Source organism: Crocodylus siamensis, chromosome 4 (genome assembly GCF_052110815.1).
Source record: "Crocodylus siamensis isolate JL-2025a chromosome 4, ASM5211081v1, whole genome shotgun sequence".
NCBI lineage: Eukaryota > Metazoa > Chordata > Crocodylia > Crocodylidae > Crocodylus > Crocodylus siamensis.
This window is the reverse complement of record NC_143398.1, coordinates 238305469-238332721: the sequence shown is the minus strand read 5'-3', so window position 1 is coordinate 238332721 and position 27253 is coordinate 238305469. Positions and strand designations below refer to the sequence as shown.

Here is a 27253-nt window from a genome sequence, read left to right as displayed (position 1 = left end):
CTGCTGGTGCACCAGCGGGCCTTTAAACCAACCATAACTAGCTGTGAGAGACCTGGCCAACTACTTCCCGCAGGGTCCAGCTTTCCTGTAGGTAGGAGGTAAGTAAGAAAACACATAAATAAGCAACAGTTTCCAAGGCCATAAGTTAACTCTCAGTGTCCCAGTTTCCTCCCATGGTATTGAGGCAGTACTTCTTGCACGTGTAGACAAGAAATGCTTGATATCCACAGTTAAGGGATGTACTTCTACATGCATCTCAATAGACCTTTTTGCAGTACCCCGCACTTTCCCACCTCTAACAAGTTTTGGGGACAAGTAGAAGCACTCTGAAATACCCTATTTTCTTATGTACAATACATATCTTTTCCCAACATTTAGCTGCGGGGAAAGTGGGTTTTGCATTATAAGCAAGGAAATATGTTAATAGTAGTTTTGGCTTCTGCTGGGGGAAGCAAAAATACTGCTGTGGTACTGCAAGTGGGGCTCCCTAGTTGCTGGCTATGGATACTTTCTTTCTCCTTGTGTGCTGCAGAAGCTGATATTCACTTACTGCTACTTACTACTGTTTTACTGCTACTTACTAATGTTGATCAAGGAACGCTCTTTCCCCCTTAATTCTGCCTTTCAAAAACAAAGGGCAGATCTTATTCAAGGGTGTGCTGTACACAAGAAAACACAGTAGGTACTGCCTCAGCAACCAGTGCTAGAGACTGCAGTGGGCAATCATTCTTATTGCCCACTGCAGAATCCCACATGGATCAACTCTCTCCTCTAAGAAACCTAAATTCTCTTTAAGGCTGTTGCAAGAGTAGGAAAGACAGAAGAACCCGAAGTATCAGCAGGCTCAGAGTATCAGCAATTCATAGAGGGCACCCACAGAGGGTAAATGTTTGCTGACATCAGGTATAAGAGGACCCATCATCAAATCTCTCTGTTCACAGTTTCACCTGCCTGCAACCAGTATTTTTGAACAGATCAATAAAGCCAGCCACTGCTGGGATGGGCTAGAGCAGTGGTCTCCGAAGTGGGGTGCGCACACCCCAGGGGGTGTGCAAGACAATCCATTGGGGTGCATGAAGAAAATATTAGAATTTCTATTTCTATTTATTTTTTATCTAAAAAAATAAGAAAGAAATTAAACTTTACTAATATTTAATATACGGATGGACACTGGCACCCTCACTCGGTCCGTATGTCAGACGGTCACGTGTCACATATGGTACACGAGGCACCCTGAGGGAAGAGTGGGAGTTCCACAACGCGGAGGTACAGTAGTACAGTGTACAGCGGTCTCCAAACTTTGTACAGTGTTATACTGAGTAGTACATGTATAAAATTTATAAATAAATAAAAATACATATATTGGGGGGGTGTGCTCAAAAATTTTTTACTGATAGGGGTGCGCGATCAAAGAAGTTTGGAGACTGCTGGGCTAAAGCAAGGCAGGCAGAACGCTCAGAGCAGCGCAACCTTGAATGTCCATGGCACTGCCACTGGAAATAAGGACCCAACTTTATCTGACCAAATCCAGAACTGGTATCTGTAACGTGGCCCTCTCTCAGGTTCTTCACACATGCAAAAGAACATAAAGCAGGCAACAGAAAATGTCCTGTAACTAGCTATGTTGTTTCTCTTGAAGTCTGGGAAAGGAGAAGAAGGGAGGTTTTGTTATTCTTTCTATTTTAAAATACTTGGGAAGCAGGCAGATACTGTGGGGACAGAGGGCCACATAAGCACCTAGATCAATACGTGCCTCGTGCTTGAGGCAAATGGCTGGGAATCAGAGCTACTGGGTTTGCATCTCGACTCTGCCACTGCTTTGTGGTTTCCTTGGCAAGTCACCTGAAGTCCCTTGGTTCATATTCCTGTCCTTAGTGAAAGGAGGGTGAATTCTGCCATTGATTTCAGTGTGGGACCAGGTTTTCACTCTTTTCACTTTTATTTTCACCGTCTAAATATCCAAACAACCTACCTTTTCAAAGTGCACTGAGATTTTCACAGGAATAAAGTACTATAACTACTTAGAACTAATACAGTTATTGCTGTATTTAGGAGACACTGGATACCCTGCTCAGAGGATTGGTACAAGCATAATAAGCCATTCAAGAATAGGATGCTAGAATGAATCAAACCCAGGTTGGCAGTGGTATAGCTATAATTTCTTGCTGAATTTGAGAAATTTAAAAACACTTAAAAATACCCAAACAACAATCCCCCCATAATTCCCCGAGTGGGAACTTCTGAGCTAAACATGCTACAGCGGAGTTCTCCTGGCCCTTCCAAGTGCTGGAATGACGCAGAGGGCCCTTACGGTAGTTGTGTTCAGCATCCGTCCTGTTGAGAACAGTTTTGGAAGTGCTGGAATTCGGAGCCTGGCTTTGCACAACACTCTTGTACAAGACTTATCTTTAATTGTCAAAGAATTAAAAAAACAAAACAAAACAAAACAAACAAACCCCAGCTGCAAGGCCTGCGGCAGTTTTAAAAATAGCCACCTGCCCTATAGTGGAATCAGCTTTCCTTGGAATGGCTTTTATGTTCAAAATAGCTTAAAATGCTAATTTCTTGGCAGGATCTATTCAAATATTTTCACTGAATCTCAGATGTGATTGCTTGTCTGTTTGTCCTTAGGAAAAACCCTGCAGGAAGAGGAGGAGAGGCGCAGTTCTTCATGGCCAGGGGCAGACTGAGAATTGCTGCTGGGCTGGGGCGTGTGGTGCAAAGACTGTGGAGTGAATGATCTTTTCCAAAAAATGAAGCAGAAAGGCTGAATACATTGACCTCTGGCTAGAGGTCTGGTGCTTCTGCAAAGCTCATTGTGAAGCTTCAAAGTGGTGCTTTTCAACTCTTTGCTCAGAAGCAGTTATAAGCAGATAAAGTCCAGATGATACACAGCTGAGCTCTAAAGAAAGTGACGTACTTTTAGGCTGACTCTTCAGTTGAAGGGCACTGCTGGTAACAAAGTAGCTGCACGGATGTATCCTAGCTTTGAGTCTGGCCAAAATCATGGTTTTTCTACAGGTTTGGCAACACAGGGCATGGAAGGGTGGGCAAGGGGGAGTGGAGAGCGAAGGTTTTTGCTCTCCTTCCTTAGAAGCATACTACTTGATAACAGGGTTTGAAATATGGGGAGAGTTAGAGGTGCTGAGCCCCCACATAAGAGACGAGAGCCCCCCATAAGAGATAAGAGCCCCCCCAATAAGAGACAAGAGCCCCTAGCCCACCCTGCCCCTTTCTAAGCTGCCCAGGCAGCAGCAGCTCCTTCCGGCTGCCATCACCGCAGCCCCCCCCAAGAGTCGGAGTATAATCCGAACCCTGCTTGATAACAGCAGTGAGCTGAGTTTGTTCACTGCATTGTGCATACAGCTAAAGCAACATCCCCCCCCCGAGCCATATTTGATAAACAGAATTTGCCACTGGATGCAATTTAGCACTTGCCAGTTGCTCTTCATGGTCATCTTTGCTCTGGGACACTGCCGTTCAACATTTTGATCCCAGAGGCCAAATGTGGGGCATGAGACTGCTCTGAGGGCTGAATCAAGCCCTTGCACATGGGGGTTGGACGCTGGCTCCCCAGACTGCCCCCATACAGCCCCATGCCACCCTGCAGCATACAGGGCCAGGCAATCTGGGCCGCAGGGCTCCCCATGGGTCCAGAAAGTGGAGAGTGGTGTCCCCGCTCCCCCCGGCAAATTGTCAGAGCTGCAGAGAGCTCTGTGGGCTAGACGACACAGCTCTAGGGGCCAGCTCTGGCCTGTAGACTGGAGGTTGAACACCCCTGCTCTATGAGATTCAAAGAAAGGAGTCTCCCTTAAAATGTATTCAGACCCTCAAAAATTCTGCGTTAGTATATCAGAACTAACCAGCCTCTTCCGGCATCTGGGCAGGAAGGAGGAGAGAGTGCGAAAGAAAACAAGAATGACAGAGAACTGCTGTAGTCAAACCCTCGGGAAATGCTCTGCTACTGTGCGGGTGAACATAAAGAGTAGAGGATTTGCATCTGAGGGGCAGCAGTGATTCTTGAGCTCTCAGATGTGAGGCTGTTATTTTGAAGACAATGGTTTGACATTAGGAGCTCAGGCCATTATTTCTAGTTTCCTTGTTTGCCTTTGCACTAAAGCTATGAACAGACATCTCATTTCAGGTGGTCCCGACTTTCCTGGGTTTTAATCTAGATTAAAAAAGGAGCAGCACAGCCATTTACACACACATCCTTTCCAAGCTGATTTGCTGCCAGTAGGCGGCCAGTGAGAGCAAACAGCCTGACAGCCTTGTCCCTGGAACAACCTGCAACTAATTTACATGATATGTGATGTACACAGCATCGTCCTGGGGGAAAAGTGTTAGCACATGAGATCTTGCATGCTTCACAGGTACTTAAAGCAGAACAATGGACTCCTGTGTCTGTACAATCCTGGGACAAAAGGCTTTCTCTTGGGACAAAGGCAACATCTGTTTAGACCTCTAGAGCACTGGGCCACAGCCCAGTACCAGGCTGCAAAGGGCTGGCTCCGGGTCATGGCATGAGCTTTAACCACTGCTAGCAACAGTTCTACGCCCAGGCCATGCCCACACCATGCTGATTGGCTGGACAAGAATGTCATCGCTTTTGAAATTGGACTGTGGCTAGTCACTTCTGTATCAGAGACTGCCAGAGCTACTAACATCTGGCTTGTCTCCTCCTTGTGTCCTTGGTAGCTAGCTAGCTAACATTAGCCAGCTAGTGATGTGTATGTATGATTTTTAGCTATTGTCTCTTCCTTTATTGTTGATGTTCCTTGCAATCCCTTCCCCCGCCACATAAAAATAAAATTTAAATATGTAAATTAGGTGGTTTCTATACCTGGCCCGCCAAAATTCTTTGAATGAGTTTGCCAGTCCGGAGTATAAAAAAGGTTGGGAACCTCTGCCCTACAGCATGTATACCAGGAAGAAGAGAGCATTGGGGAGGAGCCACAGATGGAACATAATGACCTGGTTGAGCTGTATTCCTGTGTAGATTCGCTTTGATCCAATGTGGTGAAACTCTGAAGGGCTAAAGATATTTAACTCTGTCTTTGAATGGAAAATCAGAGTGACAATGATAACATATGTATGTCTTTCTGTCTCAGACCAACACAGCTACCAAACACACCCCTGAAACATGGAAGATGCCAAATTTTAGCTGATTTTGGATTTTAAACTTCATTCCAGAAGAACAAGGAAGTTTTTTTTACCTCCCTGCCTGCCATCTGACACCTCCAGGGAAGGAATCCTATCTGATCAACACATCAAAGAGCTACTCAACGCAGCTCACAAAGACACTCTCATGGACCCAGAGGGACAGCCTTCCATCTTCAGCTTCCTCTGTGCAAAAATGAAGTTTATTTCCTACCTATGGGGACTTTTTACCATCTTGTACAATCTACACTTTTTCCAGAGCCTGACGATGGGACTTTGCTCCTGAAAGCTTGCAGAAAAGGACAATTTTCTTGCCATTTTCCAGTTGGTCTAATAAAAGGTATAATTTTGGAACCAAGAGTTCTAGTTTTTTGTATGTCTTTTTGTCTCAGACCAACATGGCTACCAAGTACACTCCTGAAAGGATAACATATGGCATTTAGGGAACCATGTAGAAAAGACTCTTAAATACCGCACTGAATCCATTTGTGATTCTTTAACATTGAAATCTGGGCACCACTGAAGTCAACAGGAGTTGGTGGGCGCATCGATATATGTGCTTGACTGCGGAGTTGACTAATTTGTCACAGTCTTCAAGTGCATCAGTATTAGCGCACAGTAAATTGATTAACTCTGCCACAGTACTATCTTACAGCAGAGTAATTATGTGTGCTGCAATGCATGTGTAGATAGTGACAGGGCTGGCTGGGGCATGAGGGGCTGCCTGCTACCCAGACCTGCACTTTAGTACCCTTGTGCCCCGGCTAGCCCCTCCGCCACCCAGTGCCACCACTTGGAGCCAGGGCTGTCCCCCGGACCCTCTGCCACCTGTGGTCCTCGGTGCACATGTAGACACTGCGTCTGGGAGTAGCTGACTTGGGTGCAAACAGCACCAGAGTTTATTTTGCCACCTTAATACCACGTATAGATGCACCCAGTGTCATCCTGAATGTGACTTCTGGCATCAGACAAGATTTCAAGATACCAAAGAGCATATTACCAGCTTGAGTGCCTTAGATGCTGGGGACTGGCACTGCTTAGTTATGCCATTCAGAATCTAGCAGTAGAGACACAGAAACCCCACTAGAACAGAGTTACAGAGAAAGAAACTAGAGTTAGCTACCACTATCCCAGGTAGTATTGGGACTGGTAAAGAAGCATCTATCTTCTCTGGAAACAACCAAGTGTACAGGACAAAATGGCCAATTCATGGACTATTAACCTCAGGTTAGACTCTCAGCTCCTATAAATCACATTGGCTCCACTGAATGCAGTGGAACTGTGTTGATTTAAAGCAGCTGGTAAGCTGGCCCCTTTAATATTTCTCAGGCTATTTCTTATCCACTGCACTGAGTAGGTGATTGGTTATCTAAGGGATGTGTTTTTATTTCTGTTCCCTAATTGGTAACTGCAATTTTACATGGGAATTGATTTTAGGAACCAGCTTTAATTACAACAGTTTTTACTTATTGTTGATTAAGAAAAAAAATGGAAATCCATTGTGGGATCCCCTACAATTCCCTCCTGTAAAATGGATTAATCTTACGTACTATTTAATTCTTTTTTCTGTTAAATATTTCACATCAGCATCAAGCCCAGTAAAAATGTTCTGCTGTGCTAGTTTCTTCAGAGGATTTCACTAGAATCTACTACCTGGACTTTCTAGTTGCATTTATAAAGTTGTGAGTCTTCCAGTTTAGGGCATATCATCATTGCAGTTACAGCAGGCGATTAACGCAAATGTCTGAGCACCTAGGTTAATGTAGGCCACGTGGGAGCAGTCATACTGCAAAGCTCTCCTTGAATTACTGTGTTCTTGATGCTGCTATGATCTCCTATGTGGACAGCTAGCGCTCCCTGGGGCACACCCCATTATTCTTTGTGCTGCGGTAAGATGAACTACTCTACTAGTTCTAGTGACTTGTAGCAACACTTGTCTGTTCTCCTTGGCAAACAGTGGAAAGTGTGGGAAGGACTGGATGGCTACAGGCACTTGAGTCATTTATTGTGTGACCTCACTGTAAAACAGGGGGTTAGGAGCTGAGTGAATGTTTCTAATCTGTAGAAACCTTGGTTTCTAACCTCTATTACTACTTGCAGCAGTTAACCTGGGGTTAAAACTACCACTGAGCTAAAGGGAGAGGTTTTTGCATGTGGATGTGGGGGTTCAGGGCAATACTTCAAGTAGGAGTAAGAGCCCAAGCTAACCCCCATTAAGTCAGTGTTATGATTGCTGTTTCCTTCTTGAAATTCTATTAATTCTTCAGTTCTATACATAGTTGCATAGTTAGTAGTAGGATCAGAAGAGACCTGAGCAGATCATTGAGTCTGATCCCCTGCCATGGCAGGAAAGATTACTGGGGTCAAACGACCCCAGCAAGGTGATTGTCAAGCCTTGTCTTAAAGACCCCCAGGGTAGGAGCCAGCACTACTTCTCTTGAAAGTTGGTTCCAGATCCTAGCCGCCCTGACAGTAAAGTAGTGCCTCCTGATGTCTAATCTGAATCTACCCTCTGCCAGCTTGTGACCATTATTCCTGGTCACTCCTGGCAGGGACAGGGACTCCCCCAGTGCCTGCTGGCCCCCTCTGACTAGTTTGTAACAGGCCACTAGATCCCACCTCAGCCTTCTCTTCTGGAGGCTGAACAGGTTCAGGTCCCGTCGCCTCTCCTCGTAGGGCCTGTCCTGCTGGCCCCTGATCATGCTGGTGGCCCTCCTCTGGACCCTCTCCATGTTGTCCACATCGCTCTTGAAGTGCGGCACCCAGAACTGGACGCAGTACTCCAGCTGCAGCCTGACCAGTGCCGCATAGAGGGGGAGGATCACCTCCTTGGCCCTGCTCAAGATGCATCTCTGGATGCATGACAAAGTGCAGTTGGCCTTCTTGACTGCCTCCCCACACTGCCGGCCCATGTTCATCTTGGAGTGAACGATGACTTTTCCGCCTCTGCACTGACGAGAAGGGAGTTCCCCAGCCTGTAGGCATGGTGCTGGTTGTTTCTCCCCAGGTGCATCACTTTGCACTTGTCTGTGTTGAAACCCATCCTGTTCTCATCCGCCCACCCCTGTAACCTGTCTAGGTATGATTGCAGCCTATTCCTTCCTTCTAGCGTGCCCACATCCCCCCACATCTTAGTGTTGTCAGCAAATTTGAACAGGGTGCTTTTTACCCCCTTGTCCAAGTCCCTGATGAAGATGTTGAACAGTGCAGGCCCGAGGACCGAGCCCTGGGGGACCCCACTGCCCACATCCCTCCAGGTCGAAAATGACCCGTCCACCACCGCTTTCTGGGTGTGGCCCTCCAGCCAGTTGGCGACCCAACTGACTGCGTAGGTGTCGACACCACGGTCCCCCAGTTTCTTAATGAGAACGGGGTGAGAGACAGTGTCGAAGGCCTTCTGGAAGTTCAGGAAGACGATGTCCACTGCTACCCCTGCATCTAAGGATTTGGTGACCTGGTTGTAGAAGGCCACCAGGTTGGTCTGACAGGACCTGCCTCTAATGAACCCATGTTGGTTGCCCTTAAGCATAATCTCCCCCACTGGCCCCTCGTGGTGTCTGCCAAAAAGTGAATCATCACAAAATCAGAATCAGTTCAAAAATAATCACAGTAGCTAGGATCAGGAGGGACCTGAACAGATCATCTAGCCTGACCCCCTACCACAGACAGGAATGAATGCTGGGTTCACAAGACCCCAGACAGGTGATCATCCAACCTCCTCTTGAATTTGTCCAAAGTAGGGGCGAGAACCACTTCCCTGGGAAGTTGGTTCCAGATTTTGGTCACCCTAACTGTAAAATATTGCCTTCTGATCTTTAACCTAAACCTATTCTCCATCAGCTTATTACCCTTGTTCCTCGTCACCCCAGGTGGTGCTGGGGAGAAAAGGGCTCTACCTATTTCCTGTTGATCTCCCCTGATAAGTTTGTAGGCAGCCAGCAGGCCCCCCCTCCGCCTCCTCTTGCCGAGGCTGAACAGGTTCAGGTCCCTCAGTCTCTGCGTAGGACCTGTCCTGCTGCCCTCTCACCAAGTAGGTGGCCCTCCTCCGACCCCTCTCCAGGCTGGCCACATCCCTTTTGAAGTGCGGCACCCAGTACTGGATGCAGTACTCCAACTGCGGGCTGACCAAAGGTCTACATTTGTTAAATAGGTCTACATTTGTTAAACAGGTATATGACATAAAAAGTCTACATTTGTTAAATAGGTTTCACTGCTGCAAAGCAAATAGCACAAGGTAAGGCCACAATGTATTTCTAATTATCAAAATGTTATGGGATGGACTTTAATCCACACCTGAAAAGACTTTTTTTAATAGGAAGGTCCATGTTACAAACAGCTGCACTGCTCTAAGCGATCCTACTTTGAAAATACAGTGTTCATTCTGGCTTGGTGCACATGCTATCAGGGTGCAATTGAGGTGAATTAAGGGTCACTTGTGGACTAGGACTTTACAGCTTCACAATCGATAACTGAGCTCACAGAGGGCTGATCAAGTAATTGTATATGTGGTTTTGTCAGAAAGACAAACGCGAAGAACAAAAGCCTTTGATCTGATGGCTAACTGAGTTAGATTATGACAAAATGTCCTGCTAACTTAAGGATAAAGAGGCATGAGTATTTGTCAGAGAGCAAGCAAAGCACAGCTTATGATTTGGATCTCTGAACTGAAGTACATCAAACAAAATTGTCTTGTTTATAGCAGAAAAAAATACCTCCCATGGAAGAGCAAGTGGAATTGAAGTTTCATACAAATATTTTGAAAGCAAATCCGAAGAAGTGGACAGTTCATGCCTAAATTGTCTCCAAGTCAGTATAGACTAAAAAGGTTGTATATGGAACAAAAAGAGAAGATAATTTTTTTCCACAGTGTCTAAGACCCAAATGTCCATGTTGCTTAAATAAATTTTAATAAAGTCACTAAATTTAACCAAATAAGGCAATACATGTAAGTACAGTAAACTGTATAGAAAAAAGCCATCTAAAATTGCAGAACTAAGTTGGTCCAGATCATACAGGAAATATGTATCCAGGCCAGATCCTCATTATCACAGGGTAAAAAAAGAGGTAGTTTATCTGAGCCAAGGAAACAGCAAAAATTTATACCAGCTCTGAAGATCACCAGACTGTATAAAAGGTAGGTCTTAGAGAATTTATAAAAGCATCCTCCAGGGTTTTAGGGGATTGACAGGGGCACAGATTTTCTTAAATAACAAAAGCAATGAAGCACACTGCCTGAGCTTAACAGAGATCACGAGGAGGCAATTCGCGCTCCAAATTAATATTCAGATATTTCAGAGATGTTGGGAAACCTCTCCCATGTGGTATGTTATAAATGTGTGGAATGACCTTTCATGGCAAGGTTGTTCCCATAAAATGCTGGGCTCATTAAAAACAAATCCAGTAAGATGCCATATAGGGTGGACAGTGAGCACTGTAAATCAGCAGGGCCATGACATCTCTGATTAGTAATGCCTATTGCCTTTTACTATGCTGCAAGGAAGGTTGGCTTTTCAGCATCTAAAAAGGAAATGTTCCATCCTTTTCCTCTGACCTTTTCTTGGTTCCTCTTTCCAATGCACCCCTTCCTCCTCCCCTTCCATCCCAGCTTTAATGGAGTCTCTTCACTTGTCACAAGGTCTTAGCTCCTTCATTCCTACCACAATTATTACTTTACACTTCTGTCCAAGGATCATAAACCACTTTACTAACATTAACTGAACCCCATTAACACTTGGCAAAGAGTTGTATTAAAGGACTAAATGACTTCTTAAGATGACACAGGTCAATATAGGAACAGACCTCTCGGTCACCCACCTGAACCACGGTACCCCCCCTTGCCCATCAGGCCAGAAACCAATGGGGAAGATGGCAGCAGCAAAACATGCTGATGGCAGGGAACACTTCTCATTCACCCAGGGCAGCACCAGCCAAGGCAACAGGCCAGTGGGCAGTGGAGTGTGGTTCTCAGGAGAGCTGAGGCTTCTGTTCTTGACCTCGGGTTTCAGGGAGGAAGAAGTAAATGGAAGCAGGGCACTCCTGCATTGTTCAAGGAGGGAACAGGAGCAGAGAGCTGGGCAGTAGGAGCTGAAGATAAGTACACAATAAATGTTTGGGTGGTGGGGGAGAAAAGCCTGCACCACAATAAGGGAACAAAGGTATTCGTTCTGTGGTGAACATACCTGAGATGGATTTCATACTGCCCAGCATGACGGGGCTGCACATTCCTCAAAACCAGGGTGAAGATATCTTCATTTTGAAGCACCTCACATCCTGTCCCGGGCTTTATTTCCTGTCCGTTTTTAAGCCAGTGAACTGTGGGGAATGGGTCTCCAGCAATGGCACAGGAGATGAGGACGTTTTGCCCTGGAGCTGCTGTCACTGATCTGGGTTTGCTGATGAACCAGGGTTGAATACCATCCTGAGGTTCTGCAACACACAAACACAGGAGCCATGCAGGACTCAGAAATAATAATTAGCAAAAGAAACATCCAGGCATGGATGCCATTAGCAAATGAACAATAGTGCATGCAAAACACCCATGGAGGAGCAAGGTTATTTTGCATACTTCATGGAATAATCTTTTAATTTGACAACTCAGCCAGGCTTTATCTTTGTGAGTAGCTCCTATTAATAGGCTACTGATACTAATCAGTTGTATCATACTTTCTTGGCCAGATCCAAGCCCATAATAAGGGACATGCAAAGAGATGTTAAAACAGCCCTACATGGAGAGCTGAGGATGTTTTTCTCGGCTAATGTGGATCAGGAGGGTGGGAAGGGCAAGTCAAGGGCAGGTGAGGGTTTGCTGGCGGGCAGCACAGTGTTATAACCCCTAAAAAGGCTCTTATGAGTCAGTGTAAAAGCCCAAACCATGAGGCTGAACCCAACAGGAGCAGTGTGAAGCCAGCATCAGGCCAGACCGCAAAGAGAAGAGCAACTACCCCAGCTCCTCTCCACGGATGCCTACTCACACAGTCACACAGTTCCCTCTAACCATGGAGAGAGAATGAATGAACATCTTGCTCGCATAACGACTAGTCAGAGGCACGCCAAGATGAAAAGCCAAGATGTTGCTAGCTCACTATGCTGTATGCCTGATTTCTTCTTTAGAAGAGATGGAGATGGGTGCAGCTAGAAGCCCTATGCCCCTATGTGAGGCACGTCCTTCCCTATGCTTTCAAAGGCTTTCTGCATGCAGTTGTTTTGAAATGGTGGATATCAGCCACTCCTCAATTATTTTTATGGTGCTAATAATAAAAGAAGGCAGAATGCCTGGCTCCTGGGCAGGTTTTCAAAATGCCTGAAGCTTTATAATTAGAAAGAAAACTAGCATTAAAATGGTTTACATTAAGTCCACAGCTAAATGGGCCTCAATAATTATAACCTGAATAGGATATAACAGTATTTGTGCAGTCCTCAGATTAAGCTACCAGAATGGGGTCTTTTACATAGTGATGGGACATTTCAGAGTGAAAACAGAGGAACTGCTTCTGCTCAGTACTTCTCTTAGCTGAGTCCTGAGAGCTCACAGCATCCTCCTTAACACAACTTATGCATACGCTATTTTATTTTGAATAGGCCCTCCTCCAGCATATATAGTCTTTATGTTCTTCCCATACTTATGGATAGGAGCACTTTCAGCTTCATACCTTGGACAGTCAAAGTTGCATGAGTCTGTGTTTCTCCTAAGTCATTCCAGGCTTCACAAGTATATTTGCCTGTGTCCTCAGGAAATACCTCCTGGATGTACAGGCTGTACTCATTGCCTTTCTTCTCAAAGTGAAAATCTTCTGTTTCCTGGATTTCTTTCCCATTGTGCAGCCAGATAATTTCGGGTGGGGGGTTTGCTGAGCAAAGCAAAAGAAAAAGGCATCAACATGACTGAAAACAGAAGTGGGGTTATCTGCCTTTTCAGATCTCAGACGAGACTAACTTCAGCTTTGGCACAGGCAGGCACAAATCCCACTGATTCCTCTCTGTGTTGAGGGGTGGTCATAACTCTTGGAATATTTTGAAATGAGGTTCTACTTAAATATAGATCAGCCTGTTGTATTTTTCTCCCTGCCTCCTTTTCAGTTTATGGCTTGAGATCAGCATCAAAACAGGATCCATTTGCAAATCTGAATTTGTGTCTGCTCCCTCCCCCACCAAACTCAAGCCAAAATAACCTGTGTGTTCAGAGAAGAAAGGGTGGTGGCTTCATGTAGGGAAGTAGCAGAGGCAGGTGGACACCAGAAAAAACTGGGTTGCAAGCTTCTTGCTGAGGTTCCCAAAAGGAGCACAAAGCACAGTAAGATCTCTTTCTCACAAGGCTGTCTTTGCTAATCACCTATTCTAATTCTTATGAAAGGCAAAATTGTTGCAACTGGAAAACTTAAGCCAAGGGATGCTAGGCTGGTTTTCTTTCATTGTTTTTAAAGGTACAGTATAGTGCCAGACTGCAATACCTTCACTCATAACAAATAGTGCTTTATGCCTATTAACTGGACCACTATTAATTGGACCCCTGGAGTACTAACGTACTGCTGAACACAAGTTAGGGAATCACATTGTTTGCAAGTTCATCTTCCAGCGACATTAATGCCCAGACCTGGTACTACATAACATGGAGTCATTTGTAGTTTGATTCAGTAGAGCTCATAAAAAGTAAGGTGGGGTAGGATGGAAAGTGATTTTTATGGACTCTGAACACAAGGTTGTGGTCAAAGATTTGTGCTACCACACTTCACTGCAGGACCGCTCCATCTTCTACAGCACTAATCTTATAGCAGTAGACAACACTTCAGTCTTGTCTAGACTTAATGACATTTTGACAATAAGAATTTGCTATTACCTAGCTTATTATTCCAATAAAAGGGCCCTTCTACAGGTCTGAACACACCAACAAAAGGCAGTGTTCACTCACCCTGAAGGTTGATCAAGATGACCCAGTTTTTTGCTTTATTAAAATCGGTTCCTGGAAGCACAAAGGAAAGCACTGCATGGTTTAGTGATTTGGTGGTCTAGCATCTAAGGGCTTTTCTTTTCAATAATGTTGGTACCTGGGCTCCTTACCTGATACCTCCACGGTCATTATGACTTGACTTCCATCCATTACCTTGAGGTCAGTCAGACCTTTCAGGAAGACTGGTGCAAAATTCTTGTTAGGCTGGATGGCCTGTGTGCCTTCCACTTTTGAGCTGCTTTTTTTTTCTGTGAAAGAGAATAAAATAGTTATCTTCCTATTTTAATTTTTAATATTCATCTTCCTATTTTATTTTGGGAACACCCCCCTACTTAATTTAAGCTGCTCTGAGGCTTGAGTTAACTTCATTCTGAGATCTTAGCTCAGCTCCCAACGCTCAGATAAACACGTCACAAACCACTACCAATTTGGGCAACCCTCACTTAACATTGTTTCGCTTAGTGCTATTTCGCTATAACACTCATTTTAAATTGATACCCGATTGCATTTAGTGCTCAGCGAGTTTCATTCTAACGCTCACGGTTGCCATCTTGGGTCATTGAAAGCAATTGCAGTTGCCATCTTGGGTCACCAAATACTTTCAGTTTTGCTTAACACTCATTTTGCTTAATGTCCGGTTTTTCAGGAACCAATTAAGAGCGCTAAGCGGGGGCTGCCTGTATGGTTACATCTCTTCTCTGAGTATTAATGGAGACCTAACTGTCCTCCCATTGGGAGAATCTCCTCAGAGCTGAGGTTTGTTTCAGGATAGGACAAAGACATTTGCCCTTATTTTTCTTAACACTCCTGTCCTCATGCAGAGAGCTTTGGGCTCTGCAGCTGATAATCCAGTTCCTTTCATGAGTGCACATGAAAAGTTTTAAAAAGATTTAATACAAGTAGCTACTCTCATGACCCATGAGTTAAAACTTTAAACTCGCTGAAACATGGGATTTGCCATACCGAATCGAACTACAATTCATTGAGCCTGGTGGCCTGCCAGTACCAAATGGATTAGAGGAGTGCAATCAACTTCACAACCCTTTCCTGTACTACAGCCTGCTACTGGTGTCATGATGGGGAGGTTTCCTTCACAAGCCCAGAGATGATCAGTTCATGTCTGGCAGCCTGAGCTGTGCTTAGCATCATTTTAGGATTCAGTAGTTAAAAATTATTTGTTCTTTAAAAAAATCCAGCTTTGGTAGGAGACTCCTACTACCTGTTATAGTATAGCCAGCTGAAGGGTTTCACATGGTGTGAGGCTACTTTATTTGGCTAGATCCATCACACGGGGTAAGTGCATCTGCCTAATCACTCAAAAGAGCCAAGAGTGATCAGGACAAGTGCAACGAGTCATAAAATACTTGTCAGGCATTTGGATACGCTTGCTGCCTGAATCTGTGAGCTCACTGATGGCAGAGACTGTGTTCCCTTGCACAGCGCCAAGCAGAGGCTTGGCTGACTATCAGTCAAAACAACTTCCCCTCATCCGTTCCCATCACAAAAGCTTTGGCCAACTTCCCCCTCCTTGAAGATTTTTACTGGTGTGTAACAAGCCACTTGAAATAATACTACAGTAATGCAGTGTGCTGGAGTGGGGTAGAGCAGCCCCCAACAAGCCAGGGAAATAGGGAGAACAGAATGGAGCACTTTTGAAGGGAGCTTGTTGAGCTGACCCGAGGACAATTTCCAACTCATTCACTCTTTGTGTGCGATCTAACTTTGGAAGCAGAGCAGACCGGCATTTTCCTCTAGCAGAGGTCTCTTTTTTTTTTTTTTAGCAGAAATGGCCCAAGGGCTTAAAGCGTTCTTTCCATGGGCCTGGCTAGGAAGGTATGGAACCTGTGAGACACGAAATGTGGGAATTGAGCTAGGTATTGCTGATCAGCTTAATGGGATTAACTTCCCACTGTGCTGGATATGTCCAGCTCTGAGTTTGCGACAGTATCAATCTGTAGCATGACAGACGCTGCACAAGTGAAATGGTCAAAATTTGGGCCCGGTCCATCTCCAGTGATGAGAGTGGCTCAGTTTCTCCCGCCCTTCATTTTTCACTCCTGGAGAATGCTAGAGAGAATGGCTGCACTATTGGATCCTACCTCTTTTTTTCTCTCTGCAGCAACCCCCCAGAAAGGAAACAGATCTGAAAAGAAGTAGCAAGCCATAAAAGGGGGAAAATGACAATAAGAAAGGGAGGGAGGAAAGCAGAAGAAAGAAATAGGGCAGAGAAAAGGTGAAAAGAGAGATCAAAGGTGACATTAAAAAAATAATAGCACTTCTGTAATCCCCTTTCATCAAGGCAACATTTTACAGAGAGAAGGAAGGAGATAGACCAAAAGGGAAGGGACAAGCAAAGAAAAAGAGGTGGACAGAAAATAGGATCATAACTGATAACGCTACATACTGAGACACAAGGGGACTTTTCACTTTACTGAACTACGTATGTCTTCAATTCTATACACATCTAAATGTAGTTCGGTACACATCTAAATCCCTGGGTTTCTGGCCTTTTATCAAGGAACAAGCTATACTGTGCATGGCCCCAAAATATTTAGAAAATTTGGGGTCATCACTGCTGAAGGAACTGAAGAAAAACAACCCTAGAAAGGAATCTGTCAGCAATGTTAACTCCTCCAAGAGCATGCCACAAAAATGCATGTTTAATGTGCTGGAATAAAACCAATTGTTCCATAAAAAACCTGCTTCCATATAAACACTAAAGGGAGATTGCAACAGAGGGGACGAGCAAATCATTAAAAAGAACTGAATGCCTCCATTACAAGAGTGATTTCAATTTGGTCCCTGATTTCTGCAAGCTTGTTCTAGCTGAATAATCCTGCACCAAACTGGAGCCCTACTGAGGGCAATGTGGGCCCAAGGGTTTGCTCTTTCAGAACAATTTAATCTAGCAACTGGGCAATGCTGAACATGAAAGGAGAAGTGCAGATGACCAACACCAGATCCAACTGCTGCTTAAAAGCCTCAGAAATAATACTTAGAAAGAACTCGTAGGGCTGGACTTAGCCTTGGGCCAATCTCTGAACACAGGAGCATTTCACCTATCAAAATGAAGTTAAACTATGCAGAAATTAGTTTCATAGTTTCATAGCTTCTAGGGTCGGAAGGGACCTTAGAAGATCATTTAGTCTGACCCCTTGCCATGGCAGGAAAGAGTACTGGGGTCAAACGACCCCAGCAAGGCTCTAGTTCTCCTCTTAAAGACCCCCAGGGTAGGGGCCAGCACCATTTCTCTTGGAAGTTGGTTCCAGATCCTAGCCGCCCTGACCGTGAAGTCGTGCCTTCTGATACCTAGCCTAAATCTACCCTCTGCCAGCTTGTGACCGTTATTCCTGGTCACTCCTGGCAGTGCTCGGGGGAACAGGGACTTCCCCGGTGCCTGCTGATCCCCCCTGACTAGTTTGTAACAGGCCACTAGATCCCACCTCAGCCTTCTCTTGTGGAGGCTGAACAGGTTCAGGTCCTGTAGCCTGTCCTCGTAGGGCCTGTCCTGCTGCCCCCGATCATGCTTGTGGCCTCCTCTGGACCCTCTCCATGTTGTCCACCTCCCTCTTGAAGTGCGGCGCCCAGAACTGGATGCAGTACTCCAGCTGCGGCCTGACCAGTGCCGCATAGAGGGGGGGCATCACCTCCTTGGCCCTGCTCGAGATGCATCTGTGGATGCACAACAAGGTGTGGTTGGCCTTCCTGACCGTGCCCCACACTGCCGGCCTGTGTTCTTCTTGGAGTCAATGATGACCCCCAGATCCCTTTCCGCCTCTGTACTGACAAGAAGGGAGTTCCCCAGCCTGTAGGTATGGTGCTGGTTGTTCCTCCCTAGGTGCATCACTTTGCACTTGTCAGTGCTGAATCCCATCCTACTCTCACCCGCCCACCCCTGTAACCTGTCTCGGTCTGATTGCAGCCTATTCCTCCCTTCTAGTGTGCCCACATCCCCCCACATCTTAGTGTCATCAGCAAATTTGAACAGGGTGCTTTTTACCTCCTCATCCAAGTCCCTGATGAAGATGTTGAACAGTGTGGGCCCGAGGACCGAGCCCTGGGGGACCCCACTGCCCACATCCCTCCAGGTCGAAAATGACCCATCCACCACCGCTCTCTGGGTGCAGCCCTGCAGCCAGGTGGAGACCCAATTGACTGTGTGGGTGTCGACACCACAGCCCCCAGTTTCTTAATGAGAACGGGGTGAGAGACAGTGTCGAAGGCCTTCCGAAAGTCCAGGAAGATGATGTCCACTGCTACCTCTGCGTCTAAGGATTTGGTGACCTGGTCCTAGAAGGCACCAGGTTCGTCCAACATGACCTGCCACTGATGAACCCGTGATGGTTGCCCCTAAGCATAATCTCCCCCGCTGGCCCCTCGTGGACATGTGCCAGGATAATTTTCTCAAACAGCTTGCCTAGGATTGAGGTAAGACTAACTGGCATACAGTTTCCCAGGTCCTCCTTAGAAAAGAATTGAAAGGGGGAAGATATTTTAAGAACCTGAAGAGTGTTACCACCACAGGGGGAAATCCAGAGGGGTGTGTCAGCATCCCATTTTACCTTAACGATCGACAGGAAAATTGATGTTGATCAGCAAAGAAAAGCTTCCAAAAGTTTAGCAGGATCCTTTCAGGTGCAGAGACAAAGGCACATGTGTATATCATAACCACTCTGAGAACATCGTCATCCTTACAAATAAAGTATGTACCAAAACAGAGGCATTCTGTCTGATTCAATCTACTCTTTACAAGAGTAACGGTTGGCCTTTTCAGCTTATCTTGAATGATTCCCCCATCTCCATTTTCCACAATATACTGTATTATGCTTATTAGTGGAAATGACACTGTTTTCTGATGCCCGCTCTCCTTGGAAAAGTGATATATAAGAAAGCTGGTTAGCATTAATGAAACTTGTACAGAATTGCCTGTAAAGCTGCTAATTACACAGGTGCTATAGGGGAAAATGAAAAAAGCAGCCATGGCTAAGGTGATTAGTTTTCCCCATTCACATGAATCTTGGGTAGAGCACAAGAAAAATACGCTGGTAAAAAGGCTGGTTCCATAGCAACCAGGAATTACTGTCTTCAAACATACACAATGCTCACAAAATAGATTTTAAAAAGATTAATGCCTCTGATTTTATACTATTCGTGCCAAATACTGTGTGCTGACAGTGAAAGTGACTTAAGTTAAAAAGGCCAAATGCTAAATTGTAAGAAGGATCTGTCGGGCAAAGCAGCATTTATGCAAGAAATATAGGACTGCTTATTTCATGCAACATGCACTCCAGAAGCAACACAAGACCTCACATTTTAATTGTGCTCAGGAAAACGAAATGGATCTGCTGACAACTGTTTTGAGGACTACTATACCTACGTAACACGCCTTAATTGTTATCCATTTCTACTGTAGTGCATTGATTCCTCTTTTGGTAAGCTGATGCTACATACAGCAGTGATTCTCAACCAAGGTGCCGCAGCACCCTAGGGTGCCATAAGATCCTTTCAAAGGGTGCTACACAATATTAGAGCTGTTAAGTGTGCAAACCCTCACAGCTGATAAATCAAGCCATTTCAAATAGGAATTTAGATTGTCAAAACCTGCTTTTCTGAGTTCTTTGCAGCAGATTTGCTCTATAATTTTTTCTATAGTCAAGAAATGAGTGAAAGCTAAGAGCTTGTGGTGCCTAGAGTCTAATGAGAGGCGCCTGCAGTCTAGCAACAATAAGAACCACTGATATACAGCCAGGGCTGTCCCAGGGGGGTGAATTGGAGCAATTGCCCCAGGTCCTGCGCTTTGGGGGCCCCCACAGAGCTGGGTGGAGAGGCCTGGTGGGTTGGCCAGTCTTTGCCTGTTCTAGCTGCTACCAGTCCCACCATGTCTGGTGTGCTGGGGCATTCACTCCCCAGCGTACGTGTGCCATGGGATGGGGGGCGGGGCCCTGCACCCTGCTGGGATCATCTCTGCATACAGTAATTCAAAGCTATCGTATACTGCACTCAAACACGTTATGGCTTTGTACTAGTTTTGCAGGGCTACACAAAGTATTTTCCTAATTTACATTAAAATACACAAAAGTTTCTCGAGGTTCAAACACATGGATGTTCAATTTACCTTGTGTGGATCCTGCTTAAACAAATGGCATCTCATGTTTTTTGTGAAAAAAAGGCAAAAACATTAGGATAGACTTTTTAAAAAACAAAGTAAGTTGTACAATTCCTGCAGTTTTCCTTTTCCTTCTGATGTTAAAACTTAAAATCTTTGGGAAATAGTAAGTAATAGGATGCAGAGGTCAGTGAGAAACTGGGAGACTCCACGATTATCAGCCAACAGAACACAGTACTAAGGCTAGACATTTAGGAATACAAAAAGGAAGCATTAAAAGGCTATATTCTATAACCACATGCATTTTACACTATTCTGTGTTTTCCCCACAGTTTCCTAACCCCCAAGGGTTCACTTTTTCTTAGAAAAGGTGACTCCAATGGGTGTCCAATCCAGTGTTTCTGAAAAGAAGTGGCCACTGAGTGCATCACATCCACGGAGGTTAAGAACACTTCTAATCCTGCAACTTCCTACTAAAAAGACAGGATTCCCAGCCTGTTTGGAACAGCACAAGGAGATGAACTGCCGTTGATGCACAGCTATTCAATTTCTGCTCTGCCCTCATTTCTTTGTGGGCTTAAATCATTGACACCATGTTCACTCCACTCTCACTACTATATTGATGCTTTATTGTCTCTATATAACTGGCTATAATGTTAAATAATGACTAACAATTGTATCACCTCTTTTGCTCTGGGATCTCAAAATTACTTTTCATTAGTTTAACCTCTCTAAGTTGGAAATTTTTTATAGACACTTATTATTAGCTATGGGACCAAGCCACAACACACTTAAACTTCAGGAAAGTCTGGTTCTGTCTCAGAACCTTGTAGCTTGGATACAACTGTAATTATTATTGCAGAAGGGTAAACTGAGTTATATTATTGCTTATTAATGAGCATTTACATACTATGCCATGAATATGCCTAGCAGTTAAAAAGGAGAAAGTTTATGGGAAATTCATGCTGCACTGTATGAGTTAATTTATCACATGCCTGTTTATATATATATACACATACTGTGTGTGTGTGTATGTATGTGTGTATATATCTATATATATATATATATATATATATATATATATATATACGTATCTATAAATACACACAATTCAGACATTAGTTTAATGGAAAAAACATGCAAAAATAGTCTTTCTTCTAAGATATACGTGAGAAAAAAGCATTATTAATCAGACTAGAGTTTCTTGGATCCTAGATCTGATATTAAAAAGGCAAGGATTATGGTGTGGGTCTGGATCCAGGTCCAGTCCCTTTTAAACATGGGAGGTGTTGAGAGATTCTGCCAGGTCCCACTTTATTTCTAGACAAAACAGTTAACTAGACCAGTAGTGAACAATTGGTTTTGCCCTGCAGGCTGGATAGGCAATGCCTGATTGGATCATGGGCCAGATCCAGCTGCTGGGCCCAATCTGGCCCACAGAGTGGCGTGGTGGGGCCCAATCCAGTCACAGAGAGGGAGGCAGGGAGCAGTGTGGCCTAAATCCAGTTGCATGGTGGAACTGTGCAGGGAGTAGGGCACATGGCCTGCCCCAATATGGTCACATGTGTGGCGAGAGGATGGGCATGGCCCTGATCTGGCTTTGGTGCTTGGGGACTTGCCAGTGGGGTCGGTGGCTGTATTAATTACCATTACTCTCCCAACTGTCAAATTTCCCAATCCATGGGGAGCCCCATGGGCCAGATGCCATGGCTCTGCAGGCCAGATTTGGCCCACAGGCTGGGGGTTGAGCACCCCTGAGCTAGACAGTTATCTATTCTAGTCTACACTGACTCTTGTACCACAGCTAGCATGCTGGTATCTGAGCACTTCCTAGGTGGACACTAAGCAATGGGACTAACATGTGACATGCTGTTTCTTCCCTTGTCCTCTCCCCATGAGGAGAAACATGTGCAGGAGAGTCTTGGGTCTACAGGGATTTTTTAATATTAGCGAAGACAAGATGAAAGGTCTACACCTGGAATGGAGGGGAGGACTGCCATAGTCCTTAGTTCCTAGGAGACGTCATTCCCCAAGCTCAGACCAGCCCCTACAGGAACGCTATCTCCTAACAGAGGAGACTTTATCATCATTGCAGAAAGTTCCATTTCATCAGAGAAATTTACCTGTCCACCATGGTCTTCATTCCAGAGCTTAAGGAGGACTTTGAGATAAGCCAGGCCAGGGAGTGACCTGAAGACAGGGACTTGAAATTAATTCGAAATGCTGTGGGAAGTCAGTGCAAAGAGCAAAGACCACGGTCTGATGCACCTGCCTTGTTGAAGAGATGAGTTACTGCAGTCTGCATTAGCTGGAGTCTGCTAAGTGCTGAAGGTGTCATGCCCAGGGAAACTGCTGTAGTCCGGCTATCTGATGGAGTGGATAAACGATTTCAGAGCAGTGCCTACTCGGGCATTTCCTGGTGGTAGTCCAGAAATGATGAAAAGCACTGGTCACGCATGCTGCTATGCAAGAGCTGAGGATCAGCAAGAAAACCAAAACTCCTATACTACACTGATTGACTGTGGATGAGCATCTTCAACTAAAGGAGACTGCACTGTAGCTGCCAGCTCTTTACTCTGCCCACCAATGTCACTTCTAACTTACTTAGGACATGCTTCTTTCAGCTGTTCCACATCCATGAGCCAAGCTGCAGCAGTGATAACCTTAGTCCTATCTGGCTAAAGGTAGGCAGGGCTTCCTGTCATCTGCTAATGCTTGGAGTCCATGCCATTTGATCAGTTCAGCTAGTGGCTGCATAAAGATGTCAGAAAGGACTAGATGAGAAATGATCTTTGCAGGACTCCAGAAGTGTGTGTGTGTGGCGTGGGGGAGGCTCTCTCTCAAAACCATGAGTTTGGCTTCACTCACCATCACCCTCACGAATATATTTTGCAGCTCACAGCATTCTTAATATTAAAAATGCCCATATTCTGCTTTCTACCTCAATCCTCGCAAAGGGAATCTATCTCCTAGTACAGGGCTCAGCAACCTACGGTCTGCAGACCAGATGGGACCCACAGACATGGTGCTTTGGCAGCAGACAGCACCAGCAATGGGAAGCAGTGGCAGTGGTAGTAGCCAGGTCCCAGTATCTACCCACGGGTCTACCTGCCTCTGATCCAAGTTGGTTCATTCTGGCCTGCAACCTGAAAAGGTTGCCAGCTGCTGTCCACTGTTAAAATTATGGCCCTACTTTACAAAATGAATGTGTGTAAATGACTCTTTCAGACTCTGTTCTATTCCCCAGGTATATTTAGAGTCCCTTTAGCTGACTTCAGGAACAAAACAGTATACTTTTGCCTTTCTTTTTACCCTGTGAGTCCCGGGGAACCAATAATTCTAATACAGAGCAACCCTGTTTAAACGTTGAGCAGAAATCCGAATAGTTGAGAGAAGCAAGAACTCACATTTGGGTCCTTTTGTTTAATTTTTGTGGGTACAAACTACTCTGAGGTAAAAGAGAAGCTTTTGCACCCCTTGGGGATGCACCCCAAACTACAAGGAAAGCAGCCTTCTTCCTTCAGCCTGACATGAGATCTAAAAGTCACCCATGAATACAATGAGGGAATTAGATCTTGGCCCCACTCAAAGCAAAGGGCATTTTGCCATTGACTGCAGGCCAGGCATCCATCCTCAGTGAGCAGTGCTCCTTAGTGCAGCTATCACCCTTAATATTTCTGAGAACAAGCTGGAAAATATTCACTAACTCAGTTCAGGAAAGAATGGCACAGTTAGCATGAAACATCTGAAGATACCTTTCTTCTGAAGTTGTGGCCACTGACTCCTGAAGGAAATAAGATGCCAAGAAAAGACCCACCAGCCTGTCCTGGTGACGAATGCCCCTTCTCCCCTCAGGTCTCTAAGACAGAACTAAATATGCATATATAGGGTTTTTCATTTCCTCTGAGATCCAGAGTGCTGTTAATCCCCACCAAAATCCCTGGGATCTCAGGGTGCTCGTTACCTCCCAGGTTGAGCATGAGACCTGTGTCCCCAGTATCGATATGCAGTGCTGTGCAGAGAAACCTGAGCCCGCACAGGTCCCAGAATCATTAGCACAGTGCTCTGCTCAGATGACTTAGCCCCGCTGCGGAGCAGGGAAAATTAGCCAGGGTAGAGGGCCATGTTAATACAGCTATAACTTTCCTGGTGCCTGTGGTAGTTCAGGCTTCCTCACACAGCACTGTACTGTGCCATGTAGACATATCCTTGCAGTCCAGGACTGGTGAAGCTTAAAATATACGCTGCCTTGTGCTTCTAGCCCAGCAAACCTCCTGTTTAGTCCTTATAAGAGACATGCCAGAGGCATCTGCTTGCCAAAATCATATGGCAAGGATGCCTAGCCTGAACTGTGCAGAAAGGACTCTCTCCACAACATTGTCCATTTATGGTGTTTAAATAACATTTTGGCTCAAAGGCTAATGAACTGAGCTGAGAAGAAGACTTAACTCCAAAAGTGCTTCTTGCGAGCAAACCTAGGGACTGAAGCAGCAGCTTCTGCTTCCATCTCTCTGAGAGTGACAGAGGTACATGTAGAAAGTCTGAATTGGGAAGCAGACTGCCCGGCTTTCAGCAGGAAAGGAGGAAGCTTTGCAAGAAGTTCCACCTCCCTGCCGATTTCCAACATAAATATCTCCAGCTGCTTGCAATTCTCAGATTAACAGAGCTGTCAACCCAAAATAAAAAGGGGGCTGATTAAACAGAAAACTGATATGAGGACATTCATCTTGTCTGGCTTTTTTGTTTCTTCTCAGAAAGTGATTTTCTGTGTTAGACCTAAATTCATGTGGTTAAAACACTCTCTGCCAGAGTTGTAAAGCTTGCAAGTTTGGTTAGAACTGGCCCCAAAATAATTAGGGCTCTGTGGGCTTTAAGCAATTATGGACAATTTATTTTTAAGTGAGGATTCAGCTTGGCCTGCAATTTTGCAATGGTAGTTCAAAGTCTAATTATCTGACAGCATCCTTTAGAAACCCAACTCCCATTGTGTATGCTGACTATCAACTGGGTCTGCAGCTGCTTGTGCCAAATGGAAAGCCGCATTTAAATACTGATCCATGAGGATGTACCTTAACTGCGCGGCTGACCTGGTGCTACACTCTGAATGCTCTAACCCCTCTTCCATCGGCACAACCCTCCTTCTAAACCAGAAGGGTCACACATGCAGCCTGCAGGCTAGATCTGGCCTGCAGGGCTCCTGGAAGGGCCAGCATAAGTGGGGACAGAGCTTGGTACCACCTATAAAGCCCCTCAGAGGGTACACGTTGGCCAGTGATGCAACAGGGAAGCTGGGTACCTGGAACAATGACGATGCATGGGGCAGCAGTGACATCCGGCTACTGGCACCTCCAGTGTGGCTGTGGAAGCAGCTGCCATCTTTCTCCTTCCCCTTCCTCCAATTGACACCTGGGGCTGCTGCCCTACTAGTGATGGCAACTGGTGGGGCAAGGGGAAGGGGACACAGGTGACAGCTGTGTTATGCTCCATGCTGCTGCTTCCCCTGCTGCTGCTGCGACCTACCCCACTGCCACTGGGTCCATATCCAGTCCACAAGGAGACCTGTGGTCTGTATCTGGCCTGTGTGGTGCCTCCCAGTTCGAAGGTGGACCAGAAGGCAGGTGAGTTTGACACCCCTGCTGTAACCCATTGCGAGTAAGCTTTTAGCTTAGGCTAGCAGCTACAGTTAAAGGTATAAACTTTCATGTCAGCCCAGCCCAGCAATATACCTGCTCTGCAGTGACAATGCAGGCCATCTAAGGCCTGATGTCTTTAGCCTGCCAGTCCCACCCCCTGACCAGTGCCACCTGGGCTGTATTTTTATGCTTAGCTCTTTTTTTGTGCATTGGAAGTTACCACTTTAACCTTGTGTTTGTCTTCTCCATTTCTACTGCATGGCATAGGCGTTTCAAGAGAGATGCCATGCCAGAAATCCACCGCCAGCTCAGCAGAAGCTGACAGCAGCCTCCTGGTAAGGCTGTGTAAAGAATACCAGTGAACACCAGGATTTGGGAAATGGACCCAAAAGACATTTCTATGTTGGGTGGAGAGGGGAAAAAAACAGACAGAAAATGTCAGTCAGGTTTGCTACAAATCACTCTGTGGTTTGCAGACTGAATTCCTTAATGACGTGCCTATTACAAGTTTTTACTGCCAAATGCTGTTTGTTTTCGCCTTCAGAGCTGTCTGCCTTACGAATGAACAATGCAGCTCGCAATGCTATTTACTTCAAGCATTTGATCTTTTGTCACTGCCACAGACAGCAGCTCCACGCCTGGGCTGGGAGGAGGCAGGGAGAGAGCACGCAAGCCTGCACACAAGTTCAGAGGGCAACACAGTTTTATGCATCACTAAGAAATTCCACTGTAGGACATGCCAGATCTCTACCCCAGCGAGAGCTAGCACTGGTACTAGGGGCAGGAGTGGGGCTCTCCACCCATGACGGCTGCCCAGCGCTGACGCTGCAGTAGGACATGCCCTTAGGGCAGAACATTGGCCCTTACAGCCTTGCTTTTGGTCACTGTGGTTGGACAGGTGGAACTCAGGGCAGAATTTAGCTTTTGATATGAGCAAATAGTGTAAACTACTCTTTTTACAGGCTATGGGAACTGTATGTATAGAGAGAGCAAGAGAATTGTTAGACGTGGTAAAATTAAAATACATCCCACCTGAAAGGATATTAGGCTGAGTAGCTCAAATAAGATTCAATGTGTGAATAAGAACAGCATTTGGAGCTCTCTTATTATAGGGGGACAAAACTGAAAGGGCTAATTATCTCCATGGTTCAGGGCAGAACCAGGGATCAGGAAGGAAATCTTCCAGGGGTGTTATGAAACCAAAGCAGCTGGGCTCTAAAGTTAATGTGGATGCTCCCACATAGCCCATTGCAACATAACTCCTAAATAACAAATGCTTGTGGTCTGGCAGAAAGCAATGGGAAATGGCCAAATATCCCTTTACAAAGGTCTCCCTTCACTGAGTTAGCTGAGTGTCAAGTATGCCCTGCATGGGAGAAATCTGTACCTGCTAAGGACCTTGACCCCACC

At 45.4% G+C, this 27253-nt stretch overlaps 1 protein-coding gene across 6 annotated transcripts in view; it reads right to left on the bottom strand.

The window, feature by feature from the left end:
* MYLK (myosin light chain kinase) overlaps positions 1–27253 on the bottom strand; it is a 346647-nt gene that overhangs the window by 119017 nt on the left and 200377 nt on the right. For all 6 annotated transcript variants that reach the window (XM_090045981.1, XM_090045986.1, XM_090045983.1 and 3 more), the window contains 3 exons: positions 14215–14352; positions 12810–13007; positions 11340–11586 (listed from right to left, as the gene is read on the bottom strand). In XM_090045981.1, the coding sequence (XP_089902107.1) occupies positions 11340–11586; positions 12810–13007; positions 14215–14352 (583 nt within the window). The remainder of the gene's footprint in view (positions 1–11339; positions 11587–12809; positions 13008–14214; positions 14353–27253) is intronic.